General features: G+C 45.1%; 1 protein-coding gene across 1 annotated transcript; it reads left to right on the top strand.

Moving 5' to 3' along the window:
* Positions 1-19,921: 19,921 nt before the first annotated feature.
* On the top strand, positions 19,922-24,722 carry LOC123148308 (wall-associated receptor kinase 3). The gene is made up of 4 exons (XM_044567696.1): positions 19,922-20,170; positions 21,553-22,461; positions 22,587-22,757; positions 23,150-24,722. The coding sequence occupies exons 2-4, from the start codon at positions 21,582-21,584 to the stop codon at positions 24,331-24,333; spliced, it is 2,235 nt and encodes a 744-aa protein (XP_044423631.1). The 5' UTR covers positions 19,922-20,170; positions 21,553-21,581; the 3' UTR covers positions 24,334-24,722.
* Positions 24,723-27,281: the final 2,559 nt, after the last annotated feature.

Raw genomic sequence — 27,281 nt, 5'->3', positions numbered from 1 at the left:
ATTGGCTTTTCAACCATAGGTAAGTCCATCAAGAGTTCACGAAGCCACTCTGCTTCAACAGTGGCAGTGTCTAATGCTGTGAGTTCTGCTTCCATAGTTGACCTCGTTAAGATGGTCTGCTTGCAAGACTTCCAGGAAACAGCGCCACCACCAAGTGTAAAAACATAACCACTTGTGGCCTTAATCTCATCAGCATCAGATATCCAGTTTGAATCACTATAACCCTCCAGTACCCTTGGATACCCGGTGTAGTGAATCCCATAGCTCGCGGTGCCTTTCAAATAGCGCATAACTCTCTCAAGCGCATGCCAATGATCATCTCCCGGTTTTGACACAAACCGACTCAGCTTGCTCACAGCAAAAGAGATGTCAGGCCTCGTGGCACTCGCCAAATACATAAGCGAGCCAATAATCTGAGAATACCTCAGTTAATCTCTAGCAATCCGTCGATTCTTTCGAAGCAACACACTAGCATCATATGGAGTTGGAGAAGGCGTGCAGTCACTATACCCAAAACGACTCAAGACCTTTTCCCCATAATGAGACTGAAGCAGTGTGATCCCACCATTCTCATCTCTCAATAGCTTGATGTTTAAGATAACATCAGCTACTCCTAGATCCTTCATCTCAAAACAGCGAGATAAGAAATCCTTAACCTCCTTGATTAAATCAAGTTTGGTTCCAAAGATCAATATGTCGTCGACATACAGACAAAGAATAACTCCTTCACCCCCACCATAGCGATAGTACACGCACTTGTCACCATCGTTTACTACAAAGCCGGCAGCAGTTAATGTTCTTTCAAACTTCTCATGCCACTCCTTAGGAGCTTGTTTAAGGCCATATGAAGACTTTAATAACTTGCACACCTTTCCTTCTTGACCAGGTATTACAAAACCATCTGGCTGATCCATGTAAATTTCCTCCTTCAACTCTCCATTGAGAAAAGCCGTCCTAACGTCCATTTGATGAACGAGAAGACCATGTGAGGCAGCCAGTGATAGTAGCACCCGAATAGTGGTCAGTCTAGCCACGGGTGAGTAAGTATCAAAGAAGTCTTCACCTTCTTTCTAGGTATAACCCTTGGCCACAAGTCGTGCCTTGTACTTTTCAATCATACCATCAGGTCTAAGCTTATTCTTGAACACCCACTTACATCCTACAGGTTTGCACCCATAAGGACGATCAGTGATCTCCCAGGTACCGTTAGTTAAGATGGAATCCATCTCGCTACGTACAGCTTCCTTCCAGTAGTCAGCATCAGGAGATGCATAGGCTTCTGAAATAGTCCTGGGTGTGTCATCCACGAGGTACACAATGAAATCATCACCAAAAGACTTTGCAGTCCTCTGTCTCTTACTCCTCATAGGAGTTCCATTGTTACCCTCAACAGGATTCTCAACGTGTTCCATCGCAATGGTGGGTTCAAGAATTACAATGAATTCCTCACTAGATGGAGTAGGTATCTCCTGATTTGATGAACTCGACATATCCTTCATAGGAAATATGTCCTCAAAGAAAGTTGCATCATTTGATTCCATAATCGTACCAACATGCATGTCGGATACCTCAGATTTTATTATCAAAAATCTATAGCCGATGCTATGAAAAGCATAGCCCAGAAGAACACAATCCACGGTTTTTGGTCCAAGTTTGCGCTTCTTGGGAATTGGTATATTGACTTTCGCCAAACAACCCCAAGTACGTAGGTAAAAGAGTTTCAACCTTTTCCTTTCCCATTCCTCAAATGGAGTCATGGTCTTATGCTTTGTGGGAACTCGGTTTAGGACATGACACGCAGTCATTAGCGCCTCCCCCACCATTCCTTGGATAGACCCGAAGTGTCTAACATGGTGTTAACCATATCAGTTAGAGTTCGGTTCTTTCTTTCGGCTACCCCATTTGACTGGGGTGAGTAGGGAGGCGTCCTCTCATGGATTATACCATGTTCCACACAAAACAGATCAAATTCATTGGAAAAATACTCTCCACCACGATCGGACCTAAGCCGTTTAATTTTTCGATCAAGTTGGTTCTCTGCCTCAGCTTTATAGTTTTTAAAGAAAGTCAAAGCCTCATCTTTTGATTTCAGAAGATACACATAACAATATCTAGTGGAGTCATCAATCAACGTCATGAAGTATCTCTTTCCACCTTTTGTCAACACGCCATTCATCTCACAAAGATCATAATGTATAAGCTCTAGTGGCGCCAAGTCTCTTGCCTCTGCAGTCTTATGGGACTTGCGAGGTTGCTTAGCTTGCACACATACTTGGCACTTGGAGCCTTTGACAGTAGAGATTTTTGGAATTAAATTCATATTGGCTAACCGCGTTATGCAACCAAAGTTAATATGACAGAGTCGTGAATGCCAAATATCAGACTCATTATTGTGGCAAACATTATTAATAACTTTAGTGCAAATATCTGACAAAGATAGGCGGAACAAGCCTCCGCACTCATAGCCTTTTCCAACAAATTGTCCACACTTAGAAATTACAACTTTATTGGATTCGAAAACCAACTTAAAACCATCTCGACATAAACGGGAACCGCTAACGAGATTTTTATTGATGGACGGCACATGATGAACGTTCTTCAGACGCACAGTCTTCCCCGAAGTAAACTTCAGATCGACCGTACCAACACCTCGAACGATGGCATATGACCGTTCCCCATCAGCACGGGTGAAGTCTCTGTTGCCTGGTAAGAAGAAAACATGGAGGCGTCAGCACAAACATGTACATTGGCACCGGTGTCAATTAACCAATCAGAGAATTGAAATACTGACAGGATGGTAGGAAAAATACCGTACCCTGATTCCTTCATATCAGTATCACCGATGACAACATTAGCGGACTTGCCGCTCTTCTCATGTTCGCGCTACTCAAAGCGGTTAGGACACTTCGGAGCCCAGTGATTAGGATCACCGCAGACATGGCAAAGTCCCTTCCCCTTCTTATGAGAATTCTTCTTGAAGTTGGTAGAATGTGATGGCTTGTTCTTTGTATCAAACTTGCCTTTGCCCTGAGTTTTGTTCTTATTGTTTTTGAACTTGTTGGGCTGGGAGTTCTTCTTCTATACCATGTGGGCACTAGAACCTCCCTCAGCAACTCGAGCACGTGTGTCCTTTGCTCTCGCCTTCTCTTCAACATCAAGAGTACCAATGAGATCCGCAACGGAAAACTCCTGTCTCTTGTGTTTCAGGGAAGTAGCAAAATTGTTCCACGAAGGTGGAAGCTTGGCAATGATGCCTCTGACAACAAATTTGTCCGGAAACACACACTTGAAGTACTCAAATTCTTTTGCGAGCGACTGTATCTCATGAGCCTGCTGTACAACAGGGCGCTCATCAGTCATCTTGTAGTCATAGAATTGCTCCATGACGTACAACTCGCTGCCGGCGTCCGAGGCACCAAACTTGGCCTCGAGCGCAGCCCACATGTCCTTGCCGTTGTCAAACGACATATACGAATCCACAATGGAGTCATCAAGAACACTCAGAAGAGCGCCTTTAAAGAGGGTATCGATCTTCTCAAAAGCTTCCAGTTGTGCTGGATTAAGATCGCCCTCAGGCTTGCCCTTGGTGGCATCATAGCAGCCCATGGTCTGAAACCAGTAAAGTGCTCTCGTGCGCCACCTCTTATATTGCGCCCCCTTAAAGGCAGGCGGCTTCAGATGCGCAGCAAAACCACTCGGAGTAAATTGCCTATAATCAGGTTTTTGGATTGTTGGAAATATGAGCAAATTACTACGAGATTTAATCCGAATAAACAGAAGATAAATCATGACCACAGCAGCAGAGATTAAACTAATCATGCGAACTAGCATAGCAGATGAACATATCACATCTAGGGCACATACTAGAAGCATGAATTCTACCACGATCTCGAACAGGAAGGATAGAATCACATACGGTGCAGCGGGTGCAGCACCGCCGGCGTTGACGTTGTCGCCCATGTCGTCGAGGACAAGGTTGCCGAGGTCGGGGAAGAAGTCGTCGTTCGCGAAGTCGTCGCTGCCAGCAGTCGCGCGAGTGCGCTCTCCAAAAACCTGATCGCCCCTCTCCTGTACAGGATCACGAGAGGCGAGGTTCCGGAGGCCTGCTGTCCCTTCTCGCGGTGCACGCCGGAAGGAGGGATGGAGAAGACTTGCTTGGCGGCGCAATGATCTGGAACGGTGGTGAGAAACCATACGAAGCGGCTGCGGCTAGGGTAGACGTCTGCCTGACTATATAGTGCGGGCCGGGTAGGTCGTGGGAGTAAACCCCACGTCCGAGTCATCACGATCCAAAAGAATCGGAAATGGTTCAGTAATTAACGCATCCGTTAATTATTAATTAATGACTCATTAATTTTCCCATGCAGCAAAAATATAGACAACGTGCATAGCTCTGTCCTCGGCTCGGCTCAATCCCGCAAGGCGCGGCGCGGCGCGGCGCGGCGTGGCGAGGCGAGGCGAGCGAGGAGGAGGAACGCGCGTGTAGGTCTCCTCTTCTCATGCTCATACAAGTGGTAGAGCTCACCTTATAAAGAGGTACAACTCTCTCTCAACTTCCGGGGTGGGACTAAACTTTAGCCTCACTCACTCCACTCACATGTGTGCATGAATGGGCCAAGAGAATTTCAGAATTTTAGTTGGGCTTTGGGCCAAAGGCCTACTAGCAAAATTCCAACAAGAATATCATACCGGACACTGCGCACCGGTGGTGCAAGTGGCATGTTCTAAAGAAGGCTAAAGAGTCGCTCGGAGCGCTATACACGGAAAAGAATATGTTCCGAGCAGAGTTCCACAAAGTGGTCAATGATATGATAACAACTGAAGAGTTTGAGGAGGCGTGTCGCTTTCTCATTGAGAAGTACAACCTTAGGACACATCCATACATGACCCGGATATACGAGATAAGGCACGAGTGGGCGAAACCATTCTGTGCAAAGATGACGAGCACGCAGAGAGGTGAGAGCGCGAACCACATGCTGAAGAACTATGTACCATCCGGGTGCCCAATGCATTTATTCGTGAAGAAATACATGAGACTTCAATTCGACCATGAGTTAGAAGAGAATTACGAGGAGAAGAGAACCATGACTATAAGGTCCTTGACTTAAAATAATTGTTTTGTTCCATCCCAGAATTTCTTCAGGTGTCCTGGCAATCATACACAATTTTGTCATGCAGGGGAGGCCGCTGATGAGAGCCAACTTGGCTATCGAGCGTCATGCTGCAGAAATCTACACACAAATTGTGTTCGAGCAATTTGGACACATATTGTACGAGTCCGACGCATACCAAGTTGAAGAAGTGGAGAAGAACAAATTGTATGTTGCGATACACACCGAGCCGGAACGCAGGAAGAAATGGCGCAAGGTGTCATACAATGTCTCGGTGATCGGACAAGGAGAAGAATTTGTTTGTGAATGTGGCCAGTTCTCTCACATGGGTCTGCTGTGCAGTCATGTCCACAAGGTTAGGAAACAGCCGGTGGATTGTTTGTCATCTCTTTGTGCTGTGTCGTTGAATGCATGACTGGTTCTAATGCTTGTGCCGCAGGTTCTTGATTTTACACGTGTGAAGCAAATACCGCCTAAGCACATTATGAAGAGATGGACGATGGATGCCCGTGACGTGCTGCCGTCTCACTTGGCCCAATACCAGAAGGACCAGATGTACAAACGGCCATTTTCATACAGGCATTCCAACATGTATATGAATGCAATGGAGCTAGTGTGCCTAGGAGACGCGAGTGTGGATGCGTTCAACAAACTCATGTCTCTGTTCAAGGCGAATATGCAGGAGATGAAGCCATTCGCCGAAGTTCACGATGGGCTAGGTTTGAAAAATCGAGTACCAGTTAACAGAATTGTCGTAGATCAGCTGGAAATCAGCGAGGACGCCGAGCAAGGTTTAATAGAGGCACAGCAGGCAGAATTTGGGGATTGTGACAATATCTCTGCTTCAGGATTGATTAATCGACTAGCGAAGGTGTCTGATCCGGCTAAAAGAAACAAAGTTGGTTGTCTAACGACCGGTAGGGAGAAAGCACCATATGATGGTCTGAGCAAGAAGCCAAGATTATGCACTATCTGCGGGAAGCAAGGTCATAAGCGAACGACGTGCCCTGATAGGAGCGACACTCCAAAGCAACCTAGAAGGTCCGAAAAGTGCAAAAATTGTGGCGTCGTAGGTCATTGCAGGAACAACTGCACAAAGCCCCTAGATATGAGGACGCCAGACCTTCATATTTCCTGGTATGATGAGTTGGTAGTTGATGGTTGTTCCCGAGATTTGTTTTCTTTTTTTCTCAAATACGTACAAGCATGCGTATCATACATTGATAGAGAGAAAAGGGGTGGAGAGCCCCATTGCACGGGAGTGTTACAACACAACCCTAGTCCATCATATTACAAAGCCGACTACTCACGACACACCCACCGCGACAACCGCCCAAAGAAGCTACTCAAGTCACATTTGAGCAGACTAGCCCTAGCCTAGGCACGTCCCTCGTGTACGATCCTACACCCAACATGGTCGAGGGAAGGGGAGTCCCCATCGAACACAATACCGTTCCTATATATGCTTCAAAAGCTCCCAAAGCACCAAAGCCAAGATTGTCCGTAGGTCCTTGAGTGGGCCATCCCTTGAGATCCTACTCTGGGACCATCCCTTTAGCACATCCGAGGTGGTTGGTGCCCAGTCCGGCCTGCCGAGCGCAGTACAAACCTCATGCCAAAGACTGCGCAAACACACACTCTAGCAGGATGTGACTGATGGTCTCGTCGCATTGGTTGCAGAAGGGGCAAGAATCTTGGTGCGGTAGGCCCCTTCTTGCCGGTCTGTCCGATGTCTAGCACCTGTTTATAAGAGCCAGCCAAATGAAGAAGCGGCAACGGAGTGGGGCCCTCGATCTCCATGTGAAGTCTGTCAATGAGCTGGCAACCCTGCCCATAAACTTGGCCGCATAGGAAGAACGCACTGAGAAGTCACCATTCGTCTCCCGAGCCCATCAAAGTTGTGACTGAACAATTGATATTGCCTGAATTCTAAAAAGTGCATACGCACTAATTAGCGAAATTGAGCAGCCGGGCTCTCACACATACATGCATGCAGTGTTGTGGTCTAAATTTTTGTCTTTATGCATGACGTGATAGATAGTAATGATATATTCACGTGAGCAAGAGATTTCTTGTCTGATGGGTGTGCGTGTGCGCTTATTTTGGGTTTTCAATTTTTTGAAAAGTCATATCTTTCAAACCGTGCATCCAAATTCTGATCTGTCTTTCACCGTTGGATTCCTCGCGGCGAGATCTTTGAAACTAATCCCTCATGAGTATGTTTTGACGAAAAAAAATGATGCCAACTTTGATGCTATATAGTGCAATTTTAGTACTGCATTATGCAACTTTAGTACTGAATGGTGCAACTTTTTTACAAACTTAGTTTTTGTAGCTGCATGATCCAATTTCCTATGAGGTTTGCAACCTAACCATGAGAACGTAATGTGCAACTAGTCTACCGTCCCGACCAACAACCTAGTATTCGATGTGCAACCCTCATCCTTACTCGTGGATGTGTAGTTTTTTATGCTTTACACACCCTGCCCACCCCCTACCAGTCCTATGTGCAACTTAGTCTATTGTTCACGCCAACAGCTTATTAGTCAATGTGCAACTCTTTCCCCTACCTTGTTGTGGATATGTAGTTTCAGTTGGCGGAGGCAATATACGGAGTTGCACAAGTCCGCCACGCAGTTGGCCGGGCCAACATACGAAGTTGCACATCTCACAAGCAGGATAGTTTGATGGTGAAAACTCCACATTCATGGAGTATTTAACCAAAAACTACCACATTTGCCGAAAACGTGACGAAAAACTACCACTCTACGTTTTTGTGCGAAAAACTACCAAATTTTTCCTAAACCGTGGCAAAAAACTACCAACTCGCGAAAACGCTCACTTCGCCCGCGCTAACCCCGTTTCTGACCGGTTGGGCCCGCGAACAGTTGCCACGCGGGCTAACGGGCGGCCGGCTAGCGTTGACGGCCGTTAACGGTGCGTCCGCTGTCGGAACGGCGGCTGTCGGTCGGCTGATAAGTGAGAGCGAGCGAGCTCAGCCACTCGCTCATTCTCTTCCTCCTCGCTCGCTCTCACTCATCCTCATCCTCTCCCCTCTCCCTAGTGCTGTGAGCTAGGTTAGCCTATCGCTGTCGCCGCCGCGTCCATTGCTGCCGGTAGAAGTTGAGGATGCCATCCTGGAATGACGAGGAGAGCTCGGACGAGGACATCAACATGGTTTCAATGGATCCTCAGCTCTTTGTAAGTGCATAATGGTGGAACAGAGTTAGGGTTAGGGTTAGTTCATCCAAGTTGGATATTCCAAGTTGCTTTTGGTTTGATTCGAAGTTTCTTTTGCAGGAAACCCCTGACACTGTGGTAGAACCATTTTTCTGTGGTTCTTACACTGAATCTGAGCCGACGTGCATGATGCATCATCAAAGGCCGAAGAAGATGGTGGCTTTTGAAGGTGCTTTGACTGGGAGGCGATTCCTGGGTTGTCCTGTGCAGCAGGTATTAAATCTTGAACGCTAACTTGTTTTGCTGGTGGAGATGTGTGATGTGTTTTGCTGCTAGAGATGTGTGGTGCAGCATGTGGTGCAGAGATGTGTGCTGTAGTTTAGAACTGAAACTTGAAAGTGCCATACATATGGAAGCTATATGTGAAAGTAGATCTTTAGTTAACTGAATTCAATACATGACTGAACCTGAGAACACCTACATGCAGAGATCTTTAGTGTACTGTGAATTGAATGTATTAGTTAGGTGTTTACTGAATATAGCTGTTAACTGAAAAAGAACAGAGTTAAATGAATTTATATTTACTGCTTAATATAGCTGTTAACGGGATTTATCTCTGATGCCAAGTCAGGTGTTGTGTGCTTACTATGAAAGAATTATGTTTGCATAATTCAGATAGCATATTGATGTAGGTGTGAACTTTGGTTATCTGTACTTAGTTTGTTACTAAGTGATTTGTGCTTAATTATAAATAATTGCTTCTGTAGGATGTAGGTGTGAACTGTGGGGTTGTGGAGTGGGTGTATGGTCCTTGGCCAGAGATTCTACAAAGGTGCCTAACAAGGATTTGGGACATGTACCATGAGCAGAACTTGGGGAGGGTGAAGGACAAACAAGCCCATGAGAAAGAGGTGGCCAAGGTACAGAAGGAAATTGATTTCCTGTCAAACAACTACAGCCAGTTGGTGGAAGATGTATCCAAGATTTTTGACTATCAAGATGGCAAGATGTCTCATGACATGGACTATACCAGTCAGGCAATCAATGATCTAAATGCAAAGAAGAAACAACTTGAGGATCAAGCAAAGATTGAGATAAGTATGGAAAAGATGAAGCTTGCCAAGGAGCAAAGGTGCATTCTTCAAAGCCAAGCAGATATCATTCAGAACATGAGGAAGGCCATGAAGGAAGTGGAGGGGGACAGGGACCTACTTAAGAAAGAGAAGAAGAAGCTGGAGTATCTGATTGCTAATCTGGTCAATGTTGGGCATGCCAGCAAAGATAAGCTGGAGAGGATCAAGGCAATTATGAATGAGTGAAGTGCTTGGTGTGTGGGTTAAGTAATTAGTAGGCCTATATATATAGCTGGCCTTGGAATGTCATGCATGTTAGGTGTATATTTTGGGAAAGTTTCATGTGCTTTCAGAATGGTATGAGGGAGGAAGGTACTGTTATGGTTTAAAAACTAGTTGGTTTTATCTATGATGTAATGACTATTATGTTAAGACCTACTATGCTAAGTGAGTACTCATGCTAAGTTAAGTAAGTAAGAATGTTTTATCTATGATGAGGTTGCTTTACTCTGCATATATCATATATAGCAAGTAGCTTAGATAGTGTGACAAATAACTTAACATGTGTAGCAAGTAGCAAGTAGCAAGTAACATATATAGATAGTCTGACATAGATAGATAGTACTGCCATTCATAGTCTGACATAGAAAGCAACTAGTAGTAGATAGTGTCTGACATAGAAAGCAACTATTAGTAGATATTGCCTGACGAAACTGAACCTAGGAACTTACTGAACTTACGAAAGTTCAGGACTGACAAAACTGAATTTTTTTGCACTGAAGTAACTGAAGGCAGCACTTCACTCCTCCTTCTTCAGCATCTTCAGGCGCTAGGAGCGGCGCACTGCAGTCACGGCCGCCCTCTTCTCCTTGCCCGGCGCCGGCTCCACCACATCTTCCTCGCCGCCATCTTGTTCTTGCTTCACCACGACGCCATCTGGGAGATCAACCTCCGGCAGCGCATCCACGTGGATTGGGAGGTTCCTGTCCCCCTCCACGGCGTCAAGGACGGGAGCCAGCAGCTGCACTTCAGGCTCATCGTCGGAGAGGACGACAACCTCATCCACCTCGTCGTCAGATTCGTCAGATGACTCCTCCTCATCATATTCACTGGACTCGTCGTCAAAGAACTCGTCGTCTGAAGACTCGCCGCCAGAGTCGTCAGAGGGCCCAAGGACCCATGGATTGCGCCTCTCCCAGTAGGCGTTGTTGACTGGGGCTGGGAGCGCGAGGAGGACGTTGGTGACGTGGCCCGCGGCGGCCGGCGGCGTGGTGGATGAGCGGTACATCCACCATCGGGCGCGTTGCCTGGGATCGGGGGAGCGCTGCACCTCGCGCATCGCCCACAGCAGAAGGGACGGCGGCGGGATGGTGCGGCCAGCAGGGAAGGCGCGCTGCTTTTCAGCAGCTGTCATCACCTTCATGAGGCCGCGGGCGTGGTTCCTCATCATCGCTAGACTGGGGAACCAGCGCGCGATCTCCCTGTACTGCGCACGCATCTCCTGGTTGTTGCCGGCGAGAGCTTCGATGGCCAGCTGCCAGTCCATGGCGACGGCGGTGGCGGTGGTTGTCGGCGGCGATTTTGACAGGAGAGAGGGGGAAGCGGAGTGGGCGGTGCGAGTGGCGAGTGGGCGAGTGAGCAGAGAGCGTGGTGGGTGGACACGTAATAAAGTCGTAGAATCCGAAACGGCTGGGTTTAGTCAACGCACGCTCACCACAATGGCGGCTGCAACGCACGCTGAACAGACGACGTGGTGGGCAACATATAATAAGTTTGGCCGATGCTAGTCAAACAAATCACTAGCACTAACCCATTGGTATTGAAAGCATGGTTACAACCAACTGGTCCTGGGTTTGAGCCCCAGGCCAGACATTTTTTTGTGCATATTTTTTTTGAACTGTAGAAACGGCAAAGTAAAACAAAAAAACAAATTAAAACAATTAAAACATGCACCTAAACTGCACAAATGGCAAAGTAAAACAAATAAAACAAAACACTAGCACTTAACCCATTGGTATTGGGCACAAATAAGTAGCAACCATACATTCAACATTGCACACAAGTTCACATGTCTGAATTTAAGCAGTCTAGTAGCAGAGCACAAACTTAGTACCATACAATCAAACTAAGTAGCAGAACACAAACTTAGTAACAGAGTTTCAATGGTTTCCACTAGCACTAAAATATAGTGCAAACTTGCTAGGGGGTTTCCTCTTCCTCTTGCCTGCTAATATCCCTGATTCTGCAGTGGATTCTCTTGGTGCATTGAATGTTCTTGTTGATGTTGATCCTCTTGGAGCTCTTGTTGATGCTGATCCTGTTGGAGGTGCTGGTGAAGACCTGGCTGCTCCTGCAGAAACAGTTGATGCTGAAGCTCTCTTATCTGCTGCTGTTTTTCTGTTCCTCACTGCTTTAGGAGGTGGAGCAGATGAGGCTGGCATCTATGAAGTTTGGTGTTGATGTGGTGGTCCTGGAGGTGGGTGACTAGCACTAGAGGAAACCCCTAAAAATTTCTCTATTCTCCTGCATGACAGAATTAAGATAGTTAGTACATAGAGCAGACCTAAAATAATTAAACAACTATTAAGTAAACAAAGAATGCAACATTTTTGAATGACCTGGTGTAAGTTCTTTCTCATCTGAAGACTTGGGTTTAGAGCTTTCCCACAGTAAGTAAATCTATGGCCCTGTAGACCACAATTATTGCATGTAATTGTTCCCATCCTGCTTGTGTCTTTTGGTGCAGGCACCTCAAACTGGCCCTTTCTCCTAGCTGTTTGTTTCTTCCCTGCTTTTTCTTTGAACACTGGTGGCTCAATATCCTGAGTATGGGTGTCAGGCCAGAATCCAGGACCAGGGACAGGGTACACTATGTCTTTGTATGCTTCAATATATAGTGGTTTTTTGAAAAATTCATGTACATAGTCCTCTGGGTGCATGTGAATCTTGCTCATTGCTGCTATTGCATGACTGCATGTCACACCTGTCATGTCCCACCTCCTGCAGTCACATGAGTTAGTAGCTAGGTTGACACAGTACTGATTTTCCTTACTAGACACTTGCCAAATGTCAGGACCAGCCTTATGTGCCTCACAAAATTTGGCATACTTCTTATTCTCCTCTAGTTTCTCTGAATAGTTGGGTGTGATCATCCACCTACTGTTCTCTGTTTTTTCCCTGGTCTTCTGCCTTTTGATCATCTGCTTAGTCCTTATTCCTTCAAACATAGTTCTAATTGGTTTGGCCCTAACATCAAGGATCATTTTGTTGAAAACCTCACTAAGGTTGTTCACAACAAGATCAGTTTTGCAATTATAATCCATTGAAGACCTGCACCAAGTCTCCTTTGGAATTTTTGTAAGCCACTTCCAGGCATCCTCACACTCTGCTTTAAGCTCTGCCATTGCTAATTCATGGCCATGTTTGGTGAATGAGTAGCTAGCCTTATCTACTAGCTTTTTTAGTTCTGCTCCTCTGAAACCAGCTGACTGAAAATTGCATAGATGTGCCTGAGGCAGTATCTCTGAGGGGAATCAGTGAACACCTCATTTATAGCCTTAAGAAGACCCTGATTGTAAATTAATAACCATGGTCATGAACAAAAACAAATAAAGCCAGTAATAACTATATTTATTTGAACTACTGGCTAAGATAGGTTGCATACCTTTTGCCTGTCAGAAATAGTGGTGTAGGTTCCAAATTTGCTTCCACTTCCAATGCAACATCTTAGCTGGGTTAAGAACCATGTCCAACTTTCTGAATCTTCCTTATCAACCACACCAAAGGCTATGGGGTAGATGTTATTGTTGCCATCTCTTCCTGTGGCTGCAAGAATTTGCTGTCCAGTGGTTAGCTTGATGAAGCAACCACCAAGCCCTGCATCCATACCTAAATTAGCTACCAAAAAATTACAACAAGATATTTTGAACAAAATGCAGTTATATATTTACCTATAAAGGGCCTGCAACCATTAAGAAATCCTTGCTTTGATGCATGCAAGTAGTAGAACATGTACTTAAATCTAGGAGTTGGGGCAGGGTTTTCTGGGTCCTCAAATGTTGTAACTACACACCTGCTACCAGGGTTTGTGTCAAGAACTGCTTGTAGGTAGTCCCTCAGTCTATAGTACTGCTCCTTCTTGTCACTTGTACAACCTTAATAGCCTTCCTCCTTGCCCTATAGGCCACACTCTTTGATACATCAACTGAAAACTTGACTTTGCTGTTTTTAATTAGTGAATCCACAGGTGCTCTAGGATCTGCTCTAAGAGAAGGCTCAACTGCTTTGGAAAGCCACTTAGTAGTAACCTTTGTGTTCTTTGCTGATGCTGGACAAGTGTGCTCCATGTTACACTTCTTAATGCAAAATGTTCTTTCATGAGCTATCCTGGAGGCACACATGTAAAATTCACATCCATGCTCTCTCTATGAACACCAAACAATAATCTTGTTGGAGTGTTCCTGTGGTAGTGAGAAGACCTCAAAGTCCTTATATGAAAATCTCTTAATGCTTCTCTGAACTGGTAAACAGAATCAAAACACAAGCTCTTGCACAAGAGTAAATGTGAATTGGGAATTGAAGGGTCAAAATATACCCTTTCCTTCATCTTTTTCTTACTACTCTTTGTCTTTGGCTTCTTCATGATGTATGGTAGTTCAACTTCATCTTCTTCTTCCTCATCACTTATGCCAGCATCACCAGCAAAACAAAACTCATCTGCTTCAGGAAACCAAACTTCAAAACATTTTTTCTCTACCTCATTGTGACATCTGCTAGTTGGCCCAGGGTTCTTCACATGTTTCACAATAGCAGTACTTTGCAATGATGTTTCCTCTTGAGAGGCACACTCTATTTCCATTTGTTGAACAGCTTCAACACTCCCATCTGAATGAACTGAATCATCAGAATAAAATTCAGACACTTCAGTGTCTCCTTCAAAGTGGTTCAAATCTGCCTCTCTTTGAATCCTGCTCCTCTCAAGCTGAGCCTTTCTATCATCTATCTCATTCTGAAGCTCAGATTGCTCCACAACCTTTTGCACACAGCAACTCTCTTGAGTGTTCATGTAATTCTGAATAGCATGTGTGCTTATTCCAGGTTCAACATCTCTCACAACCTTTATGTTCACAACATTAACATGATTAAAAAACTCCAACATTTCATGAACACTAGCTTCATTACCTAAATACTTTACTCTTTCAGATCCAATTTCCTCCTCCTTCACATAGTACATGTAATCACTCTGCCCAAACCCTTCACTAGCAATGAGTGATTGTAGAGTAACAAAAGATATATCTGACTCATATATACCCCCTTTCACAGGGTTTCTTCCTTCTAAATGAAACCATATCTCCCACTTCTTGTCAGCAAAACTGCAGAAATAGGTGCTCATGAATTGAATTAAAAATGACAGAGCTACAAGTGCAATACAGTTTACTACACAACAATCTCTAACAAACACATCTTACTAATTTTCCAGATTGAAGCAGCTAACCAATTCATGAGCAGCTAACCAAATTGACAGATTGAAGCAGCTAACCTAGCAAATGATACTTCCATACCTGCAACCCATTGGCGATGACTGGGCGAGCTGTGCCTCCTGCTGCTGCGAGCCGGCCTGCGTCAAGAAGCTGGTGCTCTCCAACCAATTGTCGACTGAGCCCGCAACGTCCAAACTTGTGCCACCGCCGCTAGCGTCGTCGCCGCCGCCGCCACCACCCATATCGCCGACGCCCCCCTCCAGAACCGCCGCCGCTATCGTCATCGCCACCGCCGCCACCTAGTTCAGAGAGAGGGAGAGGACGGAGAGAGTGCAACGAGAGGGGAGAGGATCAGATCTTGACCCATTGGCCGACCAACAGCCGCCGTTCCGACAGCGGACGCGCCGTTAACGGCCGTCAACGCGCGCCGGCCGCCCGTTAGCCCGCGTGGCAACTGTTCGCGGGCCCAACCGGTCAGAAACGGGGTTAGCGCGGGCGAAGCGAGCGTTTTCGTGAGTTGGTAGTTTTTTGCCACGGTTTAGGAAAAATTTGGTAGTTTTTCGCACAAAAACGTAGAGTGGTAGTTTTTGGTCACGTTTCCGGCAAATGTGGTAGTTTTTGGTTAAATACTCACATTCATGAGGATAGTGAAAAGTTGCATATAGACAGGACACTAAAGTTGTACATCTCACTAGCAGGGGTGGTTTGGCCTAGGTGCTAGCAGGAAAACTACACATTCATGGGATACAAGAAAAAGTTGCACATCACTGTTAGACAGTTGGCCGTGGCAATATCCTAAGTTGCATATCTACTGGTAGATAGTTGGCTGATGCAGCAAACAGTGAAAACACTCAAACGCGGTTGTGGGGAGTGCACACGCGCGGCAACTACCAGGCATGCAGTTGGCCAGGGCAGCAGACGAAATTGCATATTTCACTGTTAGAGAGTAGTTGGGTGGTGCCACTAGTGAAAACTGTATGGCCAAGGCAACAAATGAAGTTGCACATCTCACTAGAAGCAGGCAGTTTGGGGGTGGAGGTATCATAGAGGAAAACTGCACATGTACGGTGTACGAGAAAAGTTGCACATCCCTCTCAGGTAGTTGCACATCAATGGCTAATCAGTTGCACAAAACAGGGTCAAAATTGCACACAAAATATTTCATCGAAACATACTCATGTTGGATCTAGCTTTGAAGAGCACGCCGCGAGAGTTCCAACAGTGAAAACGGATCTTAATTCCGATGCGCGGTTTAAAAGTTTTGGCTTTTCATAAATTTAAAAATTTGAATTAATGCGCTCACATGGATGGTTTTATAATTCACTTTCCTTTTTCCTGTTTACGTGATTCTTTTTCTAATATGGAATGAAGTTTTGCTATATAAGATAATTAATTAGGGGACCAAATTAGATTAGAGGACTAAATTTTTTCTTTTTGGGCCGGCCGCTCCGAACAGCCAGGGAGCAGCCGGCCGCTGCGTAGACCTGTCCTTGGTATTGTTCAGAACTATTTAAGCAGTGTGAGGTTTATGCATTTCCTGTGGCATTGTGAATTGGTACGTACATAAAGGGATGAACCCACGTTGATGTGAGTGGGGGGCCATGGCCCCCACTCCAAGGTTTGAAAATCCTGTAGGATTTGGTTGTATTTTTAAAATACATACTAAAACTCTCTAAATTGATACAAAATGTGCCAAAATATGCCCCCCCACTCAAGTATTTCGCCCCCACACTCAAAAAAGTTTTTAGGTCCGCCCCCTGCGTACATAAGCCTAGTTTAAATCTGTCTGGGTTTGTCTGACGAGGCAGGGATGGGTTTGTGCTGGTTATCAGGCGTGCGGTGTGGCTCAACTCAATTTAATTTGGACATGCGGGAAATACGGCCTAAGGGATTCGGTGTTGTAAACGTAGGCGGGCTCCATGTAGAACTATCTGCAACAAGTAGTTTAGAAGTTTGAATTTCATGTGGAGAGTGCATTTGTAGGTGGGAATGGACACATGACACGCCCTTTAGTTACACCTGCAACTTGGTTTTGAAATTTTGAAATTCGGATGAGCTGGGCGGGAATTGGAAGGGCATAGGAATGAGCATCCGGGCTGTCAGATCTGCAGTCCATAGATGATTGTTGGATCTCCTGGACCTGCACTTATTTTTGGAATTCTTAAGGATGTTTCCTACAAAGTTGTTGAGGCTCGGCTTGAGACCATTGGATGAGATCTGAAATAGATAGGTGAGATGCTAAGATGTGAATGTGCTCTTTTTAGAGGGTTTGGGTAGCATCTCCTATGGCTTGCTCCAAAGTGAAGAAGTTGCAACCGGCAGGATTGACAGCTTTGAAGAATATTCTTTTTGGAAAACAAACTAGGACAAGGACACAACTTACATCTAACATATCATAGCATTTCAAATCCAAGCCCACAACACACATCGAGAAGAAAATAGACAACTTCGACATTGAATATAATCTAATGGAAGTTGGGCCTTGGATTTGGCCATTCATCACTACTGAGAACGAATTTGTCAAAAAAAAATCAAGTAATATTTCAAAAAAATTACCTGGATTTCTATAACACTATTACAGATTTATGTTGTATCAAAGTTTTCACAGTTCTTTAATAGAACCTTTTAAAGTGTCATCTGAGGCCTTGTACACCGCTAGCCCACTGCGTCAGATAACAACTCCAAATTAAGCTAGAAAAGAAAAACTTCCAAGAGCACACAAAAAAACATAAGTGCTCATCCTCTGAGAGGCTCAACGTGTGCCCTTATTTCAGACGGCTAAATTACAATGAAATCGTTCGGGATATGGTGACCATTCTTTGCTTTTGTTTTATGCCGTGAAGAGGATTGAATCACAAGAACCAATCATCGGTTTGGTGTCTAGTGGGATGGCTGGCTGTCTGTCCCAACAAGGGATCAAACCGCATATTTGACAACTCATATATTCTTACAACGGAGGTGACGTTTCTGTTGATAGCGAGGCACGAACGTGTGATGACTCTGCCAATCTTAAAAGCGCGGTAGATCCAGTGTGGTCGGACGCACATGAGTGCGCGTCGTGACGGCATGCATGTACATATATGTGTGTTTCTACTATATTATTGCGATTTTACAAAGGGTTGATGTCGCCACATATGTCCGTTGTTTGGACGGAGAGAACGAAGGCCGCCGTGTAGATTGCCGCCGTGTGAATTTGTCTGGCTCGTTCCAACGCGCCATCGATCGGCGGCAGCTCAGCAGCGCTTGGCCTGTGCATGCAAATGCATATATATGCACGCCCGGTGTTGGTTGTTCTCCAGGATCATCCTATCCTATCCTAATTTCAGGTGGACGAACGAGACGAGTGCATTTCACTCCCAAGACTCTGAGCTGCTCAAGGCTGAAGCCCATGGCTTGGTCACTGCCTGCGGCTACCGGTAACTATCTTCTGCCGTTCGACTTCGTCCTTAATTTCACCCCTGTGTGAAACAGTTCTCAATGTACTAGCAACATGAATGTCTTGGCAAGTAATACTGTAGTTCCATACACCCTAAAATGGTTGTTTTCTTTTTAAAGGTCTATTAAATGGCATTGTAGTAGAATGGTTGTTTTCTTTTTAAAGCTCTCTAAAATGGCATTGTAGTAGAGAAGCGCGGGCAAGGCCCAAATTGATCTCCCGTTTTTTAATATAATAGTTTCTTCATAGATTGGAACATCTATGGGATGGAGACGGATCCTCTCACATACTACACCCTACCGTTGGCCCACTGACGTGTGGGGCCAGGTCCACATGTCAGTGGGCGAACGGCACCTCAGGGGAGCCACGTCCCTACGGGATTGGAAGAGCAACTTTTTTTAGACAATTTGGAAGAGCAACTTGTTGGTTGCAGTAAGGTCCCCCTTCTATTCGTAATCTTGATATAAACCTTCATCCGGAAGAAGACATAGGGCTACGGGTCAATCAAACTTCGTCATATGGGCCGTACTTGTAAGGCCAACCCGTGGGCATGGATTTTTGGCCCGGCACGACGTGTGAATAAAAGGGCCGGACCGGCCTTCAGCCCGCCAGGCCTTAAGGTCGGGCACGACATGACCCCTTCAAATTGCGCGGCCTTTTTAGGGTTGTTTCGTCTCTTTTAGGATAGTGTTGCCTTGGCCTTTTATGGACCATCTTGACTCTTTTTGACTGTTTTGGCCTTTTTAGGGGTCAATTGAGCTATTTCGGTCCTTTTAGGTTATTTTGACCCTTTTAACATTGGTCGGCCCACAGTCAAGAAGTCGTAGGTCGTTTCTTTTAAGTTATGTGGCAGGCTGGTCCTCCAGCTCAGGCCTTCGGGCCGGCATGACCTTTTTATCGATGGGTTGTGCCATGTCGGCCCATATGGCCAGGTCTGGGTCAATCTAGCCATCACAAAAAAAAACCTTCCTCCTATGTCCAAATCCCCGTCAGATCATATTAGCGCCTTAAGCACTACTTATAGCATTACGGGTAGAAGGTGCACACCCACGGTTCGCTAGGACATAAATGGGCTGCCAACCCATTATTCCTCCCATTGGTTCTGGTAACCTTTCCCTCCGGTTTTTGGGCTTGGTGTTCTCTGGTTTCTTCCACTTTTTTTGTTTTTTTTGTTTTTCCTTTATCTTTCCTTTTTCTTATTTTAATTTTAAATATCATTTTAAAATTGTAAACTTATTTGAAAATTATGAACATTTTCAATTTTGAGATTTTTTAGTTTTCATGAACAATTTTCAAATCCATGCAATTTTTAAAATTCATGAACACCATTAAATTGTGGAATTTTTGAAAGTTCATGACATTTTTCTCAAATTTATGAACTTTTTTTGAAATTCATGAACCTTTTCTGAACTCATGAACAATTTGGAAAAAATGCATGGACTTTTTTTATTTTTTTTTTCAAACGAGCAAACTTGTTTCGAATTGCTACAGTACCCCGTGTCGCTACAAAGACTGAGGTCGCTGCAGTACATTCGAGACGCAACACAGACCCCACGGTACTCCGCCCCCGTTACAGGCTCCGCAAATGGGCTGGCCCAGTGGGGGATGCTCTGTGCGCTAGAATGAAAACTGGCGCTACAGGCGCCGATTAGGAGCTCTCCCAAAAAACCCCTAAAAAAAAGGAGCTCTCCCAATTCCCCACCCAGCACGCCAGGCCGGCGAGATGCCTGACGGCGACGCAGAGGCCCGCGCCGCCACCACCAGTGCGGCACCGCCGGGTCCCCATCCGCCTCTCGCCATGGTTCCTCCAGCCGCCGTCGACACGCGGAATCTGATTACCCGACACTACCCGCCGTCGTGCCACGGCGCCGGGCTATCAGGCCCTGTGAGGTACGGGAAACCCTAGCCGTACGATGCAGTTACTTGCTTATCGGAGCTGGCGCGTGTGATTCGAGCACGACGCATCGACCGGGCCTGGGACGCGATTTTATTTACTTTTTGCCGGGGAATTTATCCTGTGTGCCGTTGTTGTAGTGCACTGCAACTCTGCAAGCTCCGAGCATTTGGGGAAATCAGGAGCTTATCCAGTTCGAAATTGCCTAATACTTTTTTCCAGCGCGCACATGGCCAGCACAAGAATAGATAGTGCATACATTTTATATTGCTAGAGAAAACCATTTTACAGGTTAGTGTGGATTTTGGTTGACTACGTACATGTGAAATCAGTAGCAAAACGATTTTTTATCCACTTGATGGTTGGGCTGAGATGGTGGTTTCAGAGTGATGATGGCATGTAAGGAACCAAATTCAGGAGATGGTGGGATGGAAGAAATAGGCTGTTTTTCCTGTGGCGAATGGGGGGTTAGAGTGCTAGTTGTTGCGTAGAAGATTATTTCTACAAATTCTTCGTTCCAACATGCAAGATGGAACAAAAGTATGAAAAGGGCTGCTCGGACCATAGAAAAAGAAAATGCATCCATTAATAAATCGCTAAAATCTGTGTGTTGTGGTTGGCAAGCATGTGGTGGTCCCTGGTCCTATCCCCAGCCACCCGATGTGCCATTTTAGGTTTATAAACAGAGAGCAACAAACTAGTTGCTACTTATTTTAGTTTTTATGTAGTTATAAATTCGTAAAATCAATGCCAATAAACTATTAATTTAGATATTTCATCTGAAAAGTTGCATAGAAAAATCCAAAGTCATAAACTGAAACAAGCCATATATATTTTTTGGATTAGAGGTAATATTTTCCCGACAGTTTCTAGAATGAGATAGAAAGAAACATGGAGTCTAGAGTCTGGACTGCAGACTTCTCCTTTTTGGCCTGCTCCCCAGCATAGACGCATAATGAAGATGTGAAATTAAAACTCTTGTATGGTGAAACAAAACTTGAAATCAGAGAATAATAGCTAAGGGAGACATACAGAGTTGATGCTTTGTTATATAAGACGAGCATTAACTTTATTTTCTTCATCTGATTCAGATATTGTTGGGTCAAAACGTTTGTACTAGTGGGATCAAACTCTTAACTAACTACTGATGTATTCCTTATGAATGGACTTCTATGACATTTTCTTTACATGGTGCTTGGATTGGAGGGGCTTTGGCATATTCTGCAAGAAAGCAAATATATGTTATCTACTCACTCGCCGTATTAGGACTTTTTTTTTGTATTTGTGGGGCCAAATGTCCCATAGCGACAGTATAAACATGCATCCAGAGTAGATAGATAAATATGTACATGATACATCTCTTGGCCCTTGCCTACAGGTCTAAAGCTCTTACTACTTGTCGCTGCCATGCTGACCCTGCAATATAGTGCTACCGCTTATGGGGCTGGGTTTGGGATCATCAGCATGGCACGGCCCGGCTGCCCAGACAAGTGCGGTAACGTCAGCATCCCGTACCCGTTCGGCACCGGAAATGGATGCTTCCAGGAACCCTTTAATGTCACATGCAATGTGAGCGGGGCATATTTGGCCTCCACCAAAGTAAGGATACTGGACATCAATCTTACTCTAGGTGAGATTCGTGTTCAGAACCCATACATAGCATGGCAATGCAACCACACCAATGGCACCAATAGTACTGGCGGTGATTCGCAAGGCTTAATTCTTGATCCTTCTCATAAGCTTTCCTACACCAAGAACAAGTTGACATCAGTCGGTTGTGCTACGCTTGCAATGGTCGTAGGAGTCACCAAGGGCAAGAACCAGCTTGAATTCCCCATTGTTAACTCATGCTTTTCATACTGCACTGACGCAAGTAATGTGGATAATAGCTCTGGGTGCGCTGGAATGGGTTGCTGCCAGTCCTCATTTCCAGGAAATGTCAGTTCCGTTAACACCACATCCATGCCAGTACTAGATATATACAACTCAACCATCCAGTCTTTCAGCCCGTGCAGCTACGCTTTCGTTGTTGAGGAGGAGTGGTTCAAGTTCGATCCTTCATATGCTAGCTCTACTGATTTCGCAAGTAGATATGCAGATGGAGTTCCTGTGGTACTTGATTGGGTTGCTGGTAATGGAAGTTGTTCTGAAACCAGCAAGATGGGATCACAGTATGCCTGCCAAGCCATGAACAGTGAATGCATTGATGTGTCTAATGGCCCCGGTTACCGCTGCAACTGCTCTCAAGGTTATGAGGGCAATCCCTATCTGCAAGGAGGGTGCAAAGGTATGAATATGCATCGCCAAAATTCCAGATATATTCTTGTTCCTGTCAGTTTTAGTGTTCATGGAATGTGATTTCTGTTGATTCATGTTGAAATTCCCCTCACGTCCTCGAGTTGGAATTGACAGACATCAATGAGTGCGAACCTCCAAACCAGTCCTTGTATCCTTGCAAAGGTAATTGCATAAACACCCACGGTAGCTACACCTGTTCATGCCCATCAGGATTCAGGAGCGATGATCCAAGGAGCATACCCTGCGTTCGAGCTGACCCAAACAAAGCACTGAAGGTGGTCTTAGGTAATGGTGTTATAAGCAATCAAAATATTTTGCACACCAAATGTTCACATACTTATTGACCATAAACAAAAAGCTTTTCTGTACTTTTTTATGCGAGTCATACAAGGCCAACTAGGCAACTAGAGTACGGTTTGTACAGAGCTCAGAGGTTTGTCATAGGTAATGGGATAGTTAAGGATTGCACACCTGTTGTGCACCACACTGCTTAAATATAGTAATTTGAAATCTCTTTTGCACTTCTTATGCCAGTTATGTAAGTCCATGAACAGTTCGCATTCATGTCATACAGCAGACTAAAGGGTGTGTATAGCAACATGCTGCATTGTGTTTTAGCCAAATGTGGTCAATATCTACCCGTTGAACTGATGGTATTTAACCTTCATTATTTTCAGGCTTATCCGTCAGTGCTGTCTTCCTCATGGTTTTTATCTTCGCTCTATGGGCTGAGTATCAGAAAAGAAAGCTGGCGGAAGAGAAGGAAAGATTCTTTGATCAGAATGGTGGTCAGATATTATATCAGCAAATTATGTCAAAACAAGTCGATACTTTGAGGATATTCACTCAAGAAGATCTGAAGAAGGCTACAAACGATTTTGACGAGAGCAGAGAACTGGGCAAGGGGGGTCATGGCACTGTCTACAAGGGCATTCTCAAGGATAACAGGGTAGTGGCTGTGAAACGCTCGAAGATCATGAACGTGGAGCAGACCGACGAATTCGTGCAGGAGATAATTATACTTTCACAGACCAACCACCGGAATGTGGTCAGGCTTCTAGGGTGCTGCTTAGAGGTGGAGGTCCCCATACTGGTCTACGAGTTCATCTCGAACGGCACTCTCTTTGAGTTCATCCATGGTAGCCACGGAAGTCCACCTCCCTCGCTGGACACCCGTCTCAGGATCGCTCAAGAATCGGCAGAAGCGCTGGCCTATCTGCATCTGTCCACTAACCACCATATAGTCCACGGAGATGTCAAGTCCATGAACATCCTCTTGGACGACAACTACATGGCGAAAGTGACGGACTTTGGGGCGTCGAGGATGCTCCCCAAGGACGAGTCCCAGTTCATGACGCTGGTGAAGGGCACCCTGGGATATCTAGACCCTGAGTACCTGCAGGAGCGGCAGCTCACAGAGAAGAGCGACGTGTACAGCTTCGGGGCCGTGCTGCTGGAGCTGATCACGGGGAAGAAGGCCATCTACCGCGATGGCCTGAAGGAAGGCAAGAGTCTCGTGTCATCCTTCCTGCTCGCCATGAAGATTGAGAACCTCGAGGGCATCCTTGACCCGAGAATCGCGCGTGCGGGGATGGAGGCGCTGCTGCGAGAAGTCGCCGAGCTCGGGCGGATGTGCTTGGGCCCCAGGGGTGAGGACAGGCCTTCCATGACCGAGGTGGCCGACAAGCTGAAGGCCCTGCGAAGCGCCTGGAGGGAGAAACTGGCGCTGGGGCATGCCAAAACAGAGTGTCTGGTTGTGTGCTCGTCGCCTGCGGCTGTGGCGGCTTGGTGCCCTCCGTCTTCAGGATCCTCCTCGATGGAGGCGTACATGTCTGGAATAGGCATAGAGACGCCCAGATGATGGAGTAGTTACGTTTGAGCCTTTCACCAAAAATGACAAATTAATCTACCGTGCTAGAAGTACCAAGTAGCTAAGTAAATGTTCTCATGGGACCTGTGTGTGTTCTGCGTTTCATCGGTGGAGCTTGCCACGACGGGCTATGCGGCATGTGAGTTCTCAGTTTCGGGTGCGAGGGAACACAAAACTCAGTCTTCATGTTTTCAGTATGAGAATTCGCACATGGACCACCAGATTTCAGTTTGCAATGTTGCTCAACTATGCATGCCTAACTGAATTTTGTGTTCCTGACCTATGATATGACTCTGAATCGTGTCAAATCTCAAGGTCCTTTCTTTCTGTCATGGTAACTGAATTTTGTGTTCCTATGAATGAATTGTGTCAAATTTCAAGTTTATTTCTTCCCAACATTGGTGGTGAGTGACCCTGTCGAAAATGTAGCACATCGCCTTGTCCCCATTTTTCGTGTTGTTATCGACAGCTTTATGATACTCCTAAATACTGATTAATTAATGCTACTGTACAACTGACGCATCGATTTCTTTTTTTTTTGTCACCAACTTTTTCAGGGCGATCAACGACCACAAGTTCATATATGTTTGCAAGCAAACAATCAGAGCAGTAGGATAGTAGCTAACTATCTCATTCATACTCCCTCCAAGTCTCCAACCGGGTTTATAAGGCGGGATCATCGTATTTTAGGTTGAACTTTGGGCATGGATCCTTTAGGGCGAGTCAATATATAGCCAGCTAGGAGGAGGAGGGGCACGTGCGTGGTGGAGCGGGTCTCATCCCATCTCATCGTACATAAACGCCATATATCTCCCTGCTTGCTTCCCCCTCTCTCGCGCGCCGGCCCACACAGGCACAAGGAGGCACTCGCTGCTCACCGGCGGAGGGAGGGAGGGAGGGAGGGTCGACGACAGCCGAAGCGCGGCGGGCCGGCGGCTCCAGCCATGGGCTGCTCACTGCTTGCGGGTACGTACGTAGTAAGAGGAATCTCATTTCGCCTGGGAACACTTAATTCTGTTGCTTTCCGCTTGCAGTCTTCATACATGCATGGTCTTTCTCTTTCAAGTTTTTGCAATGGTTTCCTTTAGCTCTTACTAGAGGCAGGCTCGTACATGCATGATGAATCCTTGCGTTGAGAATGTCCTCTTTCTTTTTCCCCAACTTTTTCCCTTTTTGATTGAGGAGTTGCCTGTGGTGGTTGAGAGGACAAGGGGTGCGTGCCATGCTCTTTTCCTGTCTGTGACTGAGAGTGCCATTTCGCACAAATCTTTTTTTAGGGTATTCGCATAAATCTTCTAAAGACTAGGATGTGCGTGCGGTTTTTTTTCTTTTAACTTAGGGTGGATGCTGTCGATTAATTTGAGAAATTGTTGACCCAGTCAAAATCATAGAGGAAAATAGCCCAATTAGCTCACCCGCTCGCCAAAAATAAGAAATGGAGGGAAAGAAATCCAAGAACACAAACCTACACTACAATGGGTGAGTGGATAAGAAGCATAAACATGTAGCAATACAATAAGCCTCTGAAGGAGACATGGCGGCTCAGCGGCGACGGCAAGAGAGGTGGGCCGCTGGCTAGCATCCTCTTCAGTCTCAGCATAGTACCTACAAATAAATGTACCCCTTTAGAAATACTGAACCATTACAAATGCAGCCTCCCATAAAAATATAACCCTCTTCTGATAATAACAAAAATTCTGGTAAACACATATTTCATTAGCAAGAGAAGGGGCAACCTCTTTGTTTGTTGATAGCTTAGCAGGCTCCAAAAGCAGGGAAAACTCTTGGTTGATAGCTTGTAAGTCACTAAAGGTAGCTTGAGGTCCCCACACAAAAAAGAAGTCATCTGAGATCACATAAGAGACATAATATAAATTTCAAATATTTACAAATAAAGTTGCAGTAAGTTTGGTCTGTTCCCTTGAAAGAAAAATGTAATGCCCATCTCAGCATTAGTAATACAAATCCATCTTTCAACAATTAAGTACAAAATAATATATTCAACTATCTGAGCATAGTTCTCAGGAAGAATACTTGCTGTGTGGGATGGATCAGTGGGTAAGAAACAAAACAAATAATATTAAGATAACTATGATGCATCTCAATTCAGATGGGCCACTGACCAAAGGGTTATAAGCATTGCAATATTATATACTGACCAAATCAGTATTGCTCAGTATAACTGTAAGGCCTCTTGTTTAGGACAAAGGATAGATATTTGATATATCACAGGAAATGCAGCATGATATAATAGTATCAGGAGTACATTACATAGGTCGAAGGATTTATAATAATTAGACCAGGTCATAATAATTAGTACATCACAAAAATGTAATGCAAGCTTTTCTTTCTAAGGCCACCACTGGGTGATAATGAAAAAGGGAATGCATGCTACATCGAGTACTGAAGGTAAAAGTATTTTTGGGTGGCTGAGAAGGGTAACGTGTTCCTCATTTGATAGGCATGGTTGCACCTCAAACCAATCAATCAAAAGCCTGGATGCTTACAGGAAAGAGGTTACACTATGTGTGCACATATGAAGATTTATGATTCACCATGAAATTTGTTAAAATGGGAACTGCCTTATTATTAGGTAGCATATTAGAAGCATTCCATGCAAAATTTTGTGCATATTAGTCTATCTTAACATGCTTATATAACCCAACGGATATTACATATCTCAACTTTCAAGTATGGCAAATGGAGATTCATGAGCATAGTTACTATAACCCACCTCTCAACTCTCAAGCTCATCTTCCTCCAGAATAGAAAGTGCTCGGCGCACTTGGGGATTACAATTTTGGTTCCTTCTGATATGCCACGTGCCACTGGGTTTTCTGAAGGGCACTCACATATGTGATTCCCTTCCTTGCAATTATCCTAGGGTGCAGATTCTTTGTGTTAACTTTCAAAGGTTACTGGACAACAATTGGTACATC

Source organism: Triticum aestivum, chromosome 7A, assembly GCF_018294505.1.
Source record: "Triticum aestivum cultivar Chinese Spring chromosome 7A, IWGSC CS RefSeq v2.1, whole genome shotgun sequence".
In the NCBI taxonomy this organism is placed as follows: Eukaryota; Viridiplantae; Streptophyta; class Magnoliopsida; order Poales; family Poaceae; genus Triticum; species Triticum aestivum.
The sequence above is the reverse complement of the archived record's forward strand: the minus strand, read 5'-3'. Positions and strand labels throughout refer to the sequence as shown.